Source organism: Lipotes vexillifer, unplaced genomic scaffold (genome assembly GCF_000442215.2).
Source record: "Lipotes vexillifer unplaced genomic scaffold, Lipotes_vexillifer_v1.1 scaffold395, whole genome shotgun sequence".
NCBI lineage: Eukaryota > Metazoa > Chordata > Mammalia > Artiodactyla > Lipotidae > Lipotes > Lipotes vexillifer.
The window spans coordinates 6,251,459-6,265,223 of record NW_006797390.1 but is presented as its reverse complement, the minus strand read 5'-3'; the positions used below and the strand labels follow the sequence as shown (position 1 = coordinate 6,265,223).

Sequence of the window (13,765 nt, the reverse complement as noted above, 5' to 3'; positions counted from 1 at the left end):
CGGTTCAGGGATGCCGGGTCAGCAGAAAGAGCCGCGGAAGAGGCCCTGCAGAAGACCGATTGGGGCCGGAGCCAAATGACCCTGCTGAGCTGTGCAACGGCTATTTGCATAGAGTTGATTCAACAGTATTTGGCTCTTTACAGAAACTGGGTTGGATTTCTTTGGAATATTAAGTACATTTTTCAAAACCGTAGCCTGTAGCCAATCAGCCAGAAAACCCTGCAGAGGGTGAAGCTGGCCTTCTTACCAACCAGGACACAGGCAGGCCGGGAGGGGCGGGCAGGTCACCCAGGGCCGTGCAATTTTAGGAACGGCCCATTTATAGAGAAGAAACATGGCCAAAAAGTTGCTTGTCAGACCCAGGGGAAAGCAGGCAGAGTGCAAAAGTCATTGCAGGGTTTTCCTCTCCTCGTCAGGCTGCTTAATGGCTTCTGGGCTGGGATCGGGGAGGGGACCGGCCAGTGCAGCAGGCCCAGGACACTGGGGCTCCCAACACGGGAGGACCCCGGGGCAGCAGTGCTCTCTGCCCGCAGTGCCGGGGCGCCCGTGGCATGGGGAGGGGGCGGAGGTCGCACAGGTGGTGGTGCAGTCCACTCCCCTAAGTGTTTGGCTGGGGGCCTCCAGGCGCTAAGCACCACCTGGACTGGGAAGGACTGGGGGCTGGATGAATGTTCACCCAGTTAGAACCACCCCTGTCCTCCGCGCCCCGCCCCTCCACCAGTCTCATCAACGGCACCACCACGGCCCAGACCAGGACCCCCGTGGTCGCCACTCTGGACTTCTCACTCTCTTGCAGGGACAGCAAGGGCCAGTCTCCTCATCACACGGGCACATCTCATGGGACTTACTGAGGGTCGGGGCTGGGAGTGGACTCAGATCACCTGTTCTCTTCCACACGCAGCTCAGAACCCGGAGGGATGCTGCCTGGCGCTGTCCCCACCCCGCTCCCAGCAAATCAGCCTGTCTGCCCTACTAGTCCCCGCCAGCACGGGTTTCTGCAGTTACAGGCGTCACGGCGTGTTTGCTGCATTCGGTACTTTGTCTGCCTCCCCCTCTAGATTCTTGGTTAAACCTCACTCATCTTAGCATCTGCAGCAGAGCCCTCCACGTATGACAGATGCCCCGTCACTCCCCATGGAAGGAGGAGGGACAGAGGAAGGGGGCAGAGGAAAGAGTCAGGTCTAACCCTTTTAGATTCCGGATGAAGAAACTGAGGCCCAGAGAGCAGTGACTTTTCCAAGGACCCGTGACCGGCCGGGGGCCTAGAACTCAAGAAACCTGACGTCCACTTCATGCCCCCTTCACCCACTCGGCTGCGGACACCCCCAAGCAAGCTGAGGGGTGTCTGGGCTGCAGCGGGGACGGCTCAGAGTGGCCACCACAGGCTTCCTCCAGGACCGGTCTCCCCACCGTGGCCCTGGGCAGACCAGACGTGCATTCCCCCCGAGTAGGGGCCTGTCCCCCAGCAGATGCTGAAGCACAGAGAGGCAGGATGCCCAGACACCACGGGGTCCTGCGACTTCACAGCACCTTAAGAAGGGATGCAGCAGAAACGCCAGCCACGGGGCCCCTCAGCTGTCCTTTCTCAGATGATCTGTCCCAGGAGGTGGGCAGAGGCCACCATCAGTGGGATGATGGTGAACAGAGTGAAGGCTTCTCCCCTCGGCAGCGGGGAGAGCAGAGGCTATTCCCTACCAGGCCCTCCCCGGGGACCCTGGAGGGATGCTCTCAACCCACTTCACTGCCCTGGTCGGGCGAGTCCTCCATCACCGCCGGGCGCCCAGAGGGTGTTGTGTACACTGTCTTGGTCCGTGTCCCCCTAAGGGACCCCTAAGTCTGAGCCCCACTGGCCCCTGAGGGAGGGGCTGACACTGCAGCCAGCGCCCCGGGCAGGACAGAGCTTCCGGAGGCAAGGCAACCCCAGGCAAGGGAGCCGCTGCTTCCTTGGCTCTCCCACAGCCTGTGTAGCTCCTGGGAGGTTGGAAAAGTTTTGATTATTAACACTGCCAAGGAGCTAATTAAAATAATACATTAGAGAGCAACATTGCAGGGGTGATGGGAGCTGTAGGGACCCGTGTAGGAAATGGGAGGGGGAGGTAAAGCATTTCCTAGGCGGCTGCATAGGAAGCTTGGTTCACACTTTCTTTTTTAGGGTCATGAAAGCTTTGGCGTTTTTGGTTCCTGATCCAGAGCTGTATCCAAGGGAGCCGCCCCTGCCCAGTGAGATGGTCATGTTCAACTCTGCATTAATCGAACTGCATGGTGGGGGTGGGGTGGGAGTCAGGGGCAGGGTGATGGTGAAGGATGGGGGGCAGGCATGGGTTGAGTGGGGGGTAGGGGTCCAGAGGTGGGGCAGAGCTTAGATACAGGATGCGGGTGTGTATCGCGAGGCTATACTACAGTTCTGCTTATATTCTTCATGTTCTGCGTGTCTGAACTGTCCACACCATCAAAACATCCTAATCCAGGTTCAACCCTGACTCCTGGAGACATTTTGGAGCCCAAACAGGCATCAGAGTGGTGGGTCTAAGGCTGTGGTTACGAGTCAGTGGTCTATGGAGATGGGAAGGGCAGCAGACGCAGAGTCAGAAAACCCAGACTTGACCTAGAACTCTGCCAATCATCTCAGCTGAAGTTTTATCATCTACAGAATGGGAATGAAGATAATGACAGAGTGCTTGTAGAATCATTTTGGAGTGTAAGATGATTTATAACCCTCAAATTGTGCTATGGTGGCAGCTGGTGGAGACTTGGTTTAAAGTCTCACCAAGACCTTGCACTGCATGACTGGCACCTGAATCCTGCCCACCTCGGGGTGGAGGGGGTGCTGTTTCCCCCCATCTCACTGCTCTGGGTGTTTCAAACTTTGGGATGTAACCATTTAGGGCTGTGAGCTAAACTTGGTGGGTGGTAACCTGTGCTAAAAAAAACAAACCAAACCAAACCACCCCGCTATAGAGGAGAAAGCATCGGAGTGCACTGCACACGGTAAGGGTAAGCTTAGCTTCGTGAATGGTGCTTCATGTGAGCAATTCTTATGCTTCCATGAATTTCTTATATGGGTCACATGATCCCCAAAGCCTCCAAGCCAGAGCTATGGACATAGGAAGCGGTTAGAGATGAGGCGTGCCCCTTAGTCTAATCATAATAGCATAGCTATGCATAACAGCTAAGCACCAGGTAGGTGTGTGCCAGACACTGTGCGAAAGGTTTTTCTACATATTCTTCTTTAATTCTTACAGGTACTGATATTCCCGTTTAACGTATGAAAAACGTGGAGGTCAGTGAGATTAAGTGATCTGCCTAATGTTTTAGTCTGCTCAAGGTTGCCCTAATAAAACGCCATAGCAGAAATTTATTTGTTTCTCACGGTTCTGGAGGCTGGAAGTCCTCCAAATAAGGTGCTGGCTGATTCAGTTTTGGTGAGGACCTTCTTTGCTTACAGACGACGGCTGTCTCCTCACTGTGTCCTCATGGCCTTTCCTCTGGGCAGGCTTAGAGAGAGAGCTCTCTTCCTCTAGTTGTAAAGCCAATCCCATCGGATTAGGACCTCACCCTTGTGACTTCATTTAACCTTAATTACCTTCTAAACGCCTTGTCTCCAAATACAGTCACATTGAGGGTTAGGGCTTCAATCCCTATGGGTCACAGTTCAGTCCGCAGCACCTAATCTTCCGTGGCAAACAGACAATGGGGTCTCAGTTTGAGCCTGAACTTGAGCCCAGGTTTTCCCGGCACCCGGGACACTGGGAAAACGCGGGACTCAGAGCTGGAGGCAGCGGGTAACGTCAGAGCTGATGGCCAGGCACACCGGCTTAGGGGTCAGGGAGAGGGGCCCCCAGCTCTGGGGCTTCGGGCAGGCTGCTTCCACTGTGGTAACACAGGGCTCTCGCAGAGCCGCTCACAGCCTCGGGGCGCCGGGAGGATGCGCGTGGACGCACAGCCCAGGCAAGGCCTACAACAGAAGCTCCGTGGATGCTGGGAGCTTTGTCCACGAACGGATTCCAAGCGTCCGCAACAGGGCTTGGCACTTAGCACATGCTTAATAAATGCCATGGAACAGATTTTCCATTATCACTGACCAGAATACCTGGATGTTAGCACCAGCTTTCCTTATCGCCACGACAAGACCTCGGGCAGGATTCTGAACTGGGTGTACCTGCTCCCTGTCTGTAACACGAAGATAACAGTGATACAGCCGCCAGGGTTGACCTGCGGATCGCAGGGGATAATCCACGGAACGTCGTTATCCAGCAGTACCTCTCAGATGCCAGGCATCGTAACCCCGCAGGGAGGACCTGGGCTTCCCTACCCTCTCTGTGCTGGATTTGGACGGTGTAGCAAGGTGGGAGGACTGCTGTTCGGGGGAGAAAGGAAGCGTGAGTGTCCACCCAATCAACCTGCCTCTGCCATCCAGGTCACCTTCCGTGTCTGTGCAGGGGGGACACTGGGAGGGGCTTCAGTGGACAGCAGATGGGGGCTCTTTGGGGACCCTCCCTGTTGCTCTGCATGGGTTCTACAGGGAAGGGGGGAAGAGGTGGGGACCGCTTGGGGGCGGGGAGCATGCACAGCGCAGACACTGGCTTTGCCACGAGTCTTGTAAGAGAGGCTCAGCCGGGAGAGCCAGAAGCTGGACTCCAGGCTGTGCGGGAGGGATCCTCGTGGACAAGGCCCCCTCCCTGGGGACGTCTTGAAGATTCCCAGGGGCTGTGTGCTGACAAACGTGCGAGGCTGTGCTCTGCCGCGGGAGGAGACGGGCCGGGGGTCTGCCCCATGTCTACTGCGGAGGTCACAGGGGACCCAGGGGATGGATGCCGGGACCCCGAGGCTCGGACCATCGAAACCGACCACATGCCCCCATATGGGGAGGGGACTTGGGGCGAGTAGGCCCCCCGGCAGGGGTGTTTTCAACTCAAAGCAGGGAGGTCTGTATTGGGAGTTGCTGGGCTGACGCACTTGCTGCCCATCTGCCTGACAGACCCCAGGTCCGCTCAGGTGGAAGGGACCCCACGGGCGGTCACTACGCCTGCGGCCCGCTCCCCGTCCCAGGCCCCCGCGCACGGTCAGGGTCTTGGGCTGAGCAACTCATGATAAGCCTCCTCTGCTCCGGGCGCCCAGAGGGTGTTGTGTACACTGAGCGCCCTCTCCCTCGACCCCCCTGCCCACTACTCTCCTGAGAGCGCTCCCACCATGGCCTCCACTGACTGTGCGGCCACTGCCAGGCCTCAAGATGCCAGGCCTTTAACACGCTCGACTCTCCCGTCTCCCGCTTCTGGGACTCTGTCTTCCTGGTTCCGCCCCTCGGCTCTGGCTGCTACCCCCACCCCACCCCACCCCCGGGGAGACCACTCAGTCCAGCGTGCCGGTCGGTCTCTCCCGGTTTAGACAGGGCAGGCGGGGACACTGTGGGCCCTGGACGCACCCCTGATATCTGGGACTCCTATGTCTCTCTCTTGCCTGAATTCTCAGCCCCCATGCTCTCCCTGGGGTTCTCACCCAGTCCCGTGGCTGCAACCACCATGGGGGTGGAGACGATGCCCATCTGAGACCCAGACCCCTGAGCTGACTTCTCTCACTGGGCATCTCTGTTCAGATGGTCTCCTGGCAACTCAAACGCACCACGCCAACGTCTGACCTCGCCATCTGACCCCACGCTGCTTGCCTTCCTGGGCTCCCACTGCGGGGATGGACTTACATATCCTAGACACCTCTGCCCTCTCGGCAGCATCTGATTAATGACCAAATCTTGTCAATTTTGCTTCCTAAAACCCTTGACTCTCCCCAAGTATTTGATGCTCGCTGTCACCCCCTCGAGGCAGGTCACCACCATCTGTTGTCCTGATCAGGGCAAAGCCTAGAAGGAATGTCCACAGTGGTCATTTCTGGGTAGACAGTATTATGGGTTGAATTGTGTCCCCAGGAAGATCTGTTAAAGTCCTAACCCCAGTACCTGTGAATGTGACCTTATTTGGAAATAGGATCTTTGCAGATGTAATTAATTAGGGTACAGTCATTAGGATGGGCCCTAATCCTATGTGAGTGGGTCCTTACAAGAAGAACTGTGTAAGGATAGAGACACGCAGGAAGGACAGCATGTGATGACTGAGGCAGGGCCTGGAAAGATGCAGTCGAAAGCCAAGGACTCCACGATGCCCGCCCCCACCAGGCGCTTGCAAGAGGCAAGGAAGTTCCTACCTAGAGTCTCAGAGGGAGCACGGCCCTGCTGACACTCAGTTTCGGACTTGACTTTGGCCTCCAGAGCTGTGAGACAATCAATTTCTGTTGTCTTAAGCAACTCAATTTATGCTCCTTTGTTACAGCCCCTAGGAGCCTAATACCCTGAGATATGGGCCTTTTTTTCCCTTACTTATATTTTTTAGTATTTTATCGATTATTAGTGGATACATAAGACTTTATGAGCTGGAAAAGCACACTTATTACAGTAAGTCCCCTACATACAAACCTTCCAGGTGCAAGCTTTCAAAGATGCAAACGTGCATCTGGTTCCAGCAAGGAACCAGAACCTGTGCCATCCACGTGAGGCGTGAGTGAAAGTGCAGCTTCCTCCGTCTCCTATTGCTGGCGATCCTTCAGCTCTACCATCTCCCACCTCCTCTCCCTCCTCCAGTCAGTAACTCTTCCTGCCTGTTCACTCGATGCCAGCACCTGGATGCCAGCTGTCGTGCTGGACTACTGTACTTTTCAAGGTACTGTACCGTAAGATTAAAAATGTTTTCTTTATTTTTTGTGTTTGTTTTTATGTACTATTTGTGTGAAAAGTGTTATAAACCTATCACAGTACAGTACTATAGAGCCGATTGTGTTGGGTACCTAGGCTAACTCTGTTGGACTTACGAACAAACTGGACTTATGAATGTGCTCTCGGAAAGGAACTCGTTCGTATGTAAGGGACTTGCTGTATTTTTAAAAAAGTCCTCACTCAGCGAGAATCTTAAACACCCACTGGATTTCTCTCTGAGAATCCGAACTATCTACGCCCACACAATGACCTGATCATATCACTGTGGCTTTATTATTCCACTGTCTTCATCCATACAACTTCCCTATTCCAGGAAACGCTTGCCCAGGAAGAGAAAAGTTGCAAATAAAACAAGTTCATTGTTCGTTTCAGGAACTTTGCAAAAAGCATTTAAGCAAACGTCAGATTGTTTAACTTCTGAATAGATAGCATTGTATGTCACCTCTCCAAGACTCTTCTAAACCCTTGCCTTGCTGTGTGTACCAATCCTTAACTACTATACCATGATCCTTCCCAGTATTAAGCAATTTCATTAATCTTAGTGGAAGAATCTGAAAAGGCAAACATAGCCCAGCTTTGCCTCCGCCTTTCTGAGAGGCTTCTGAGAGTGCATCCTTTGCCATGGCAACAAGGAAACTCAGCCCTGCCTTACCAGCAGGTTGATCTGCTGGCACTTTCGGGCCTTCTACATCTAATATATCCAAAATACTGCATTTATTGAATGCCTTCTGTGTGCAGAGACGGAATTAAGCACTTCACATACACCATTTCAGGGCGTCTGTGAAATACACTATTAACAGATAAACTGAGGGACTTCCCTGGTGTCGCAGTGGTTAAGAATCCACCTGCCAATGCAGGGGACATGGGTTCGAGCCCTGGTCCGGGAAGATCCCACATGCCACGGAGCAACTAAGCCCGTGCGCCACAACTACTGAGCCTGAGCTCTAGAGCCCGCTAGCCACGACTACTGAGCCCGCAAACCACAGCTACTGAAGCCCACACACCTAGAGCCCGTGCTGCGCAACAAGAGAAGCCACCGCGATGAGAAGCCCACGCACTGCAACGAAGAGTAACCCACGCTTGCCGCAACTAGAGAAAGCCCGCGCGCAGCAACGAAGACCCAACACAGCCATAAATAAATAAATAAATAAATAAATAAATAAATAAGTAAATAAAATTTAAAAATAAAAGATAAACTGAGGCACATTAAAAATGTTAAGTTGATTTGAACAAAACTCGATTTGAATCAGGCAGCATCCCATCTGGCAGATGCAAGGAGCTCCGAGAGCCATACAAAACGAAAGACTTTTCTAGGCAGAAGGGTTGGGAACAAGGAAGTTATATTAGGCAAGAAAGCGGGTTGGTCATTGCCAAATAGCTTTCGTTTAACTGGGGGCACAGGCTCGGCCAGCGTAGGTGAGTTGCCTACAGCAGAGCCTGTCTGCTGACGGCAACGCCTGTACCAGTAGCCCTCTTCTGCCTCTCCAGACACATTCCAGTGTCTGGCTCTTTTGGGACCTGACGGTATTCTGCTACCAATTATCTGGATAATTGCCTCAAGTGGACAGACTCCTTTCTTCCTGGATGACCTAGCCCGGGTGGTTTCCCCTGGGGAGAGTCGCTACAGAGACCATTCCCGATGCACAGAGGCAGCCCTGGGCCCCCCAGGACTTATGTTTCTCTGCCTCGGGCCTGGAGAATGTGAATCATGAAAGGCAAATGGGCTTCGGAGGAAAACAAGCAGTCATTTGAGGCCGTCACATTTCCCGCCAGGCACTGGAGCCGCAAGTTAGCAGGGGAGGGAGAGCCAGACCTTGCGGACTGAGGCCGGGACGCAAGCTCATTGCGATGCCCGGATGCCATGCGGTACAGACTCCACGCCAACCTGCAAGCCGAGTCTTAGGTTCCCCCTCCGTAGCAAATGTACACGTTTGCTTTCAAGTAGGCAGAATTAGCCCACGGGTGGTCTTTGATTTGGAAAAAATCAGCTCCAGAGCGATGACTCACAAAAAGCAAAGACGGCCTGACTCACGCGGTGCTGGAGAAGCGGGTGGCGCGCGCCGGGTTCACTTACCCAGAAGACGAAGTTAAAGACGGCGAGTAAATACTTCAAGTAGACGGTCAGCCAGTCGTCCTGATCGACCTTGTAATGGGCCATGGTTGCTGGGCCTGCAAAGGAGACACACGTGTGGCCAGGGGTCCACAGAGGCGGCCCCACCGGTCCAGAGCCAGGCGAGGTTCCCTTCAAAGGGCATCCTAGCCCGTCTGGCCGGGGACTCTCAGGCTGGGGGTGTGCAGCCCCAAGCAAAGAGCAGAGAAACGCCAAGGTCATTGGACACAAAATGGAGGTGAACCACGCAGAATTTTCTAGCCCTGTGGATCTTGGTCTGGCCCTTCTGATGCAGGACTAACCTGCAAGTCTTCCTACAGACTTTGCACTGTGCTACTGTGTTCTTAAAATTCCCCCGTCTTAGCAGAGTGGCAGGACACAAGTTCACCTGTCCTGCGCACACACACACACACACACACACACACACACACACACACACTCGGCGTGCCTGCCTTGCGGTGGAATCCTGTATCATTTGAACAGGACCTCTGCGTGCGCAGGTGAGGCATGAGCCCCAAATCAGAGCATCTGTGCTGGAAAGGACCTCGATGATCCCCAGGCCACCCCAGCACCTCGACTTTCCAAAGGAGGAAGCAGGTCGGTAGACCAAGTGGTTTGGCAGTAGGATGACAAGATCTGGAGTCTGGCTCCCTGGGTTTAAACCCTGATCTGTCACAAGGTATGTGAGAATGTGGGTGGTTACGTAACCTCTCGTCCTCGTGTCCTCCTCTGTACTGGAGAGAATAATGATGCCCACGTGGCAGGGTTGTCTTGCAGATGAAATGGGATGATCTACGTGAGGTGCTGACCACAGTCCCTGGCACGGAGTAAGTGCTCTGTACTGTTGGCTATTAATATTACATGTGGCAGGGGTTAGAACTCAGAGCACCAGCCCTAAAATTCCTAGCCTTTGCCCCAGGAGCCATGCTCCTTCCCCTTGTCCTGATGCCCGCTGGTGGGCTCTCTGGGAACCGTGGCGTCAGTGGGATGAGAAGATGGGGGTTCATGTGCCCGGTGATCCTGTTTGCATCTAAATCCCAAAGCAGCCTCCGAGATCTCTCCTCGGGCTTCTCATTCCCTGGGCTCCCCCACACACACGCTCTGACACTCAGAGCGTAGCTGCTCCTTGGGGAACCGTCCCCTTTAGGGGGCCTCTTTTATTCCAGACCCAGAGCAAGCAGGCCTTGGTTCTGCCCACCTCCATCTCCCCTCCTCCATCCCCACCAGTGTCTGCTCGGGCTCCCCCGCCACTGCCCTGCCCCCTCTCCGCGGCTGGTGCTGGCCGGGCCCAGATTCCTTCCCCTGGAGCCACCGTGCTGAGTTTTATTTCAAGCTCATGGGCTCCTGAGACAGGGCGAGAGGAAGACAGAAAAGAAGAGGTGGCTGTCTTATTTGGGATTTCTATTTGCAGACCTTGAAGAAGGTAATTTAAGACTTTGTCTTCTTGGTAAAAAAAGACAAAACCCATTTTTCTCCGATTTAGTCTGAGAGGTAGGGTGGTGGAAAAAATACAGAAGGAGAAAAAAGGAAGCCCTATAAAAAAAGTGTAAAAAGCGGTGCTAGATGGGGCCAGCCAGGCGACTGGACCGGGAGCTATTACACGGTCATTGTGCAGGTCACTGTGCACAAGGTCCTGACGAGGGACCCTCTGGGCCACCGGGGCCATTGGTAAACTGACCGTCTGTTTGGGGCCCAGCTCCTCCTGTCTGCATTCTCTTCTCCCTTTGCCTGGCCCTCCCCTCCCAGCCGGGGCCCACTGGACTCATGCACCAGAACCTTCTCTAGACCTGCAAACCAAGGGGTCAGGACCCTCTGAAGGAAACTGTATTTTTAAAAGAGTTCAGGCAGATGACAGGATTTAACAAAAGAAACATATTTCTAATGGTAAAGTTTCGGCCCTGAGGGGTAGAGAAGACAGAAGCCCACGGTGCTGTGGAATGTCAGGGACAGCAAAAACCTCTGGACTCACTTAATCCAACCTTCTGCAGAAGGAATGAGGAAATTAATACATGTCTGAGTTATGACTCATTTTCAAATGACCTCTCTCCAGTCACATGGCTAATGGTTGCCTAACCCCCTGCTCTGTGCTCCTTACACAGGACCCTACCATACGTTGGGCCCTATGCTAGGGCTGGCAGAGGCCCCCAAAGAAGTGTCAGAACCAGCTTGGAGCCAGATGCCTGGATGTAAAACCTAGCCTTGTCATTTCCCGGCTGTGTGACCTTGGGCAAGTTACTTAATTTCTCTGTGCAGCTAACTTACTGAGCACTTATTACGTGCCAAGCCCAGGATTAAGTGCTTTACACGGGCGATCTTGTTCCAGCTTCCCAACAGCCCTATGAAGCAGGGTTATTCCCATTCCTTTTGCGAGATAAGGAAACTGAAGCTCCGACAGGTTAAAAAAGCTGTGTCCAAGTCACAGAGCAAGTAAGTGGCAAAGCCCCAACAGAACAAGGAGCTTCTGACTCAGCCCAAGCTCTTACCCACCATGCAGTGCTCTCAGGACCAGAGCTGCCAGGGGAAGGGAGCAAGGAGGACTGAGGTTGCTGACTTCCTTAATACCTCTTCTTCCCTCTAGATTAGGACAAGAATCCCCCATTTTAGCTGGGTGCTTGGCCCCCTGGAGCAGACGACACTTCCCAGCCTCTCTTCCTCCTGGGTACAGCCAGGATTAACTGCTCGCAAAAGGCACGGAAGCAGAAGCAGTGTATGCAACTTAAGGTATCATTTTTGGGTGTATGTTTCGTGTGCGTTTGAGAAGGTGAATCCTGTCACTGTAGGGAGCAGAGTTCTATGGGCGTCAATTAGGTTAAATTTGGTAACTGCACTTTTCACAGCTACATCCTCGCTGATTTCATGTCTGCTTGTTCCTACTGTCTATTGAAAAAAGTATATCAGACTCCCACTAGGACCATGAATTTGTATATCCACCCTTTAACTGTTCATTTTTTTCTTTTAAAAAAATTTTTATTGAAATACAGTTGATTTACAATGTTGTGTTAGTTTCAGGTGTACAGCAAAGCGATTCAGTTATATATATATTCTTTTTCAGATTCTTTTCCATTACAGGCTATTACAGGATATGGAGTACAGTTCCCTGTGCTATACTGTTGGTTAACTCTGTTCATTTTTGCTGCATATATTTTGCAGCTATTTTATGTAGTACATATAGATTTGGAGTTGTGATATCATGCTGGTGGATCAATCTCTTTATCATTAGTAAATGTCATTCTTTATCTCTAATAATCAGAAATATCCTTAAAGTGAGGAGAGGCATGTCTCTCTTCACCCCTTCCTTCTTCTAGTTGGTTGGAATGCTGATGTAATGGCTGGAGCTCGAGCAGCCATTTTGAGGCATGAGCTGGAAAGCATGATTTGAAAAGTGTAGCGCAATAAGTTCAAAGAGCCTGGCTCTCAGATGATTTTGGAGCTGCCACACCATCCATGGGCTGCTCACCTCCAGACTTAGTTTATATGAGAGAACAAAAAAACTTGTAGCTTCTTTAAGGTACATGGTTGAATATTCTGTTACCCACAGCTAACTTCACCCTGATGTGGTAGATGGAGTGGTGGGTACAAAGGTCTGCCAGAGCATGCGAGCAGGGGCACTGAGGATGGGGCAGTAAGACGGGTGGTGATGTTGGGCAGCGGCCACAAGCTCTTTGAACTGTACACTCCATCACTAAAATGTTTTGAGCACACCCCATAAATATGTATATTTATTTATAAATTTTATTCATGTACTATTATAGATCTATATGGTAAACATCATCAAATTAATCAAAAAGCTTAATTTTGCTTTTTTTTTTTAAGATGAAAATAATTAGGAAGAGGAATTCTAAGTAGATAATCTGTCTCCACTTTGGGGCCAACTGATGCAGGTTTTAAAATGGAGGGGTGAGAAGTATACAGGTAGGTAGGGGTCAGATCGTGAGCAGCTAAGCCCTAGAACTTGGACTCATGTCCTAAAGTGATGAGAACCACAGGAAAGCACGCAGCGAGGCAGTCCCTTGATGAGACCTGCATTTCAGAAAGAGTTCCCTGGCAGGGGCAGAGCAGGGCTGGGGCCAACTGGGTGCTTGGGGACCAGTTAAGCAGTTGGTACAGTTGGTGCTGATGTCCAAGAAAGGGACAGTGGGGTCTGAACCAGGCGGGTAGGAGGGAGGGAATGGCCACAGGAGCCCCTGGAGAGGGGAAAGCAAACCCAAGCTGCCTGACTGGCCTTATCTCTCCCCCACCTCCATCTCCCCCACCAAGGGACTGGAGGAACCAGGGCTTCGGATCACCCTCCAGGACCATTTTCCCTGAGCTCTGAGGAGTGTCATGAGCCCCATTTCAGCCAAGGATGTCTCTTCTTTGGCCTTGTAACTGGCCTGCTGCCCCCCCCCGCCCCTTCCTGGGCCCGCCCCTGAATCTGGAACCTTGCCTACGGACCGGACCACAGCAGTTTGTCTGGGTCCTTATTAGTACCTTTTTGTGCTGCAAATAGGCTGATTGACTTTGGACACTTCCTGGCTCTGTCCCTTCACTGTCTCCCAGGCTCAGGCAAGCAGCACCCCTCCGCTGGGTGTGTTTTCCCATCTGTGGGGCGGGGCAGCCGTTCTCAGGAGCATCAGAATCTGGAGGGCTGGTCGACAGGGACAGCTCAGCCCAGGGTGTCCGATTCATCAGGACTGGGGTGGGACCCTGGAGAACAGACTCCCGGGCAGGACGACCAGCTATGTGATTTGCCCAGGACTGAGGGATTGCTAGGGATGCTGGACTTTCAGGGCTGAACCTGGACCACCCTGGGTGAAGCAGGTGGGTGGTCACCCGACTCCCAGATGCTGCCACTGGTCTGGGGACCACACTCCGAGTCAGTGTTCTCCAAAGCCCCTTCCAGTTCTCCAAGTCCA

General features: G+C 52.8%; 1 protein-coding gene across 1 annotated transcript in view; it reads right to left on the bottom strand.

The window, feature by feature from the left end:
- The window catches only part of TSPAN11 (tetraspanin 11), a 65,041-nt gene that overhangs the window by 29,728 nt on the left and 21,548 nt on the right, over positions 1 to 13,765 (bottom strand). Inside the window, 1 exon segment of the mRNA XM_007469515.1 lies at positions 8,835 to 8,929. Coding sequence (XP_007469577.1) covers positions 8,835 to 8,929 — 95 coding nt within the window.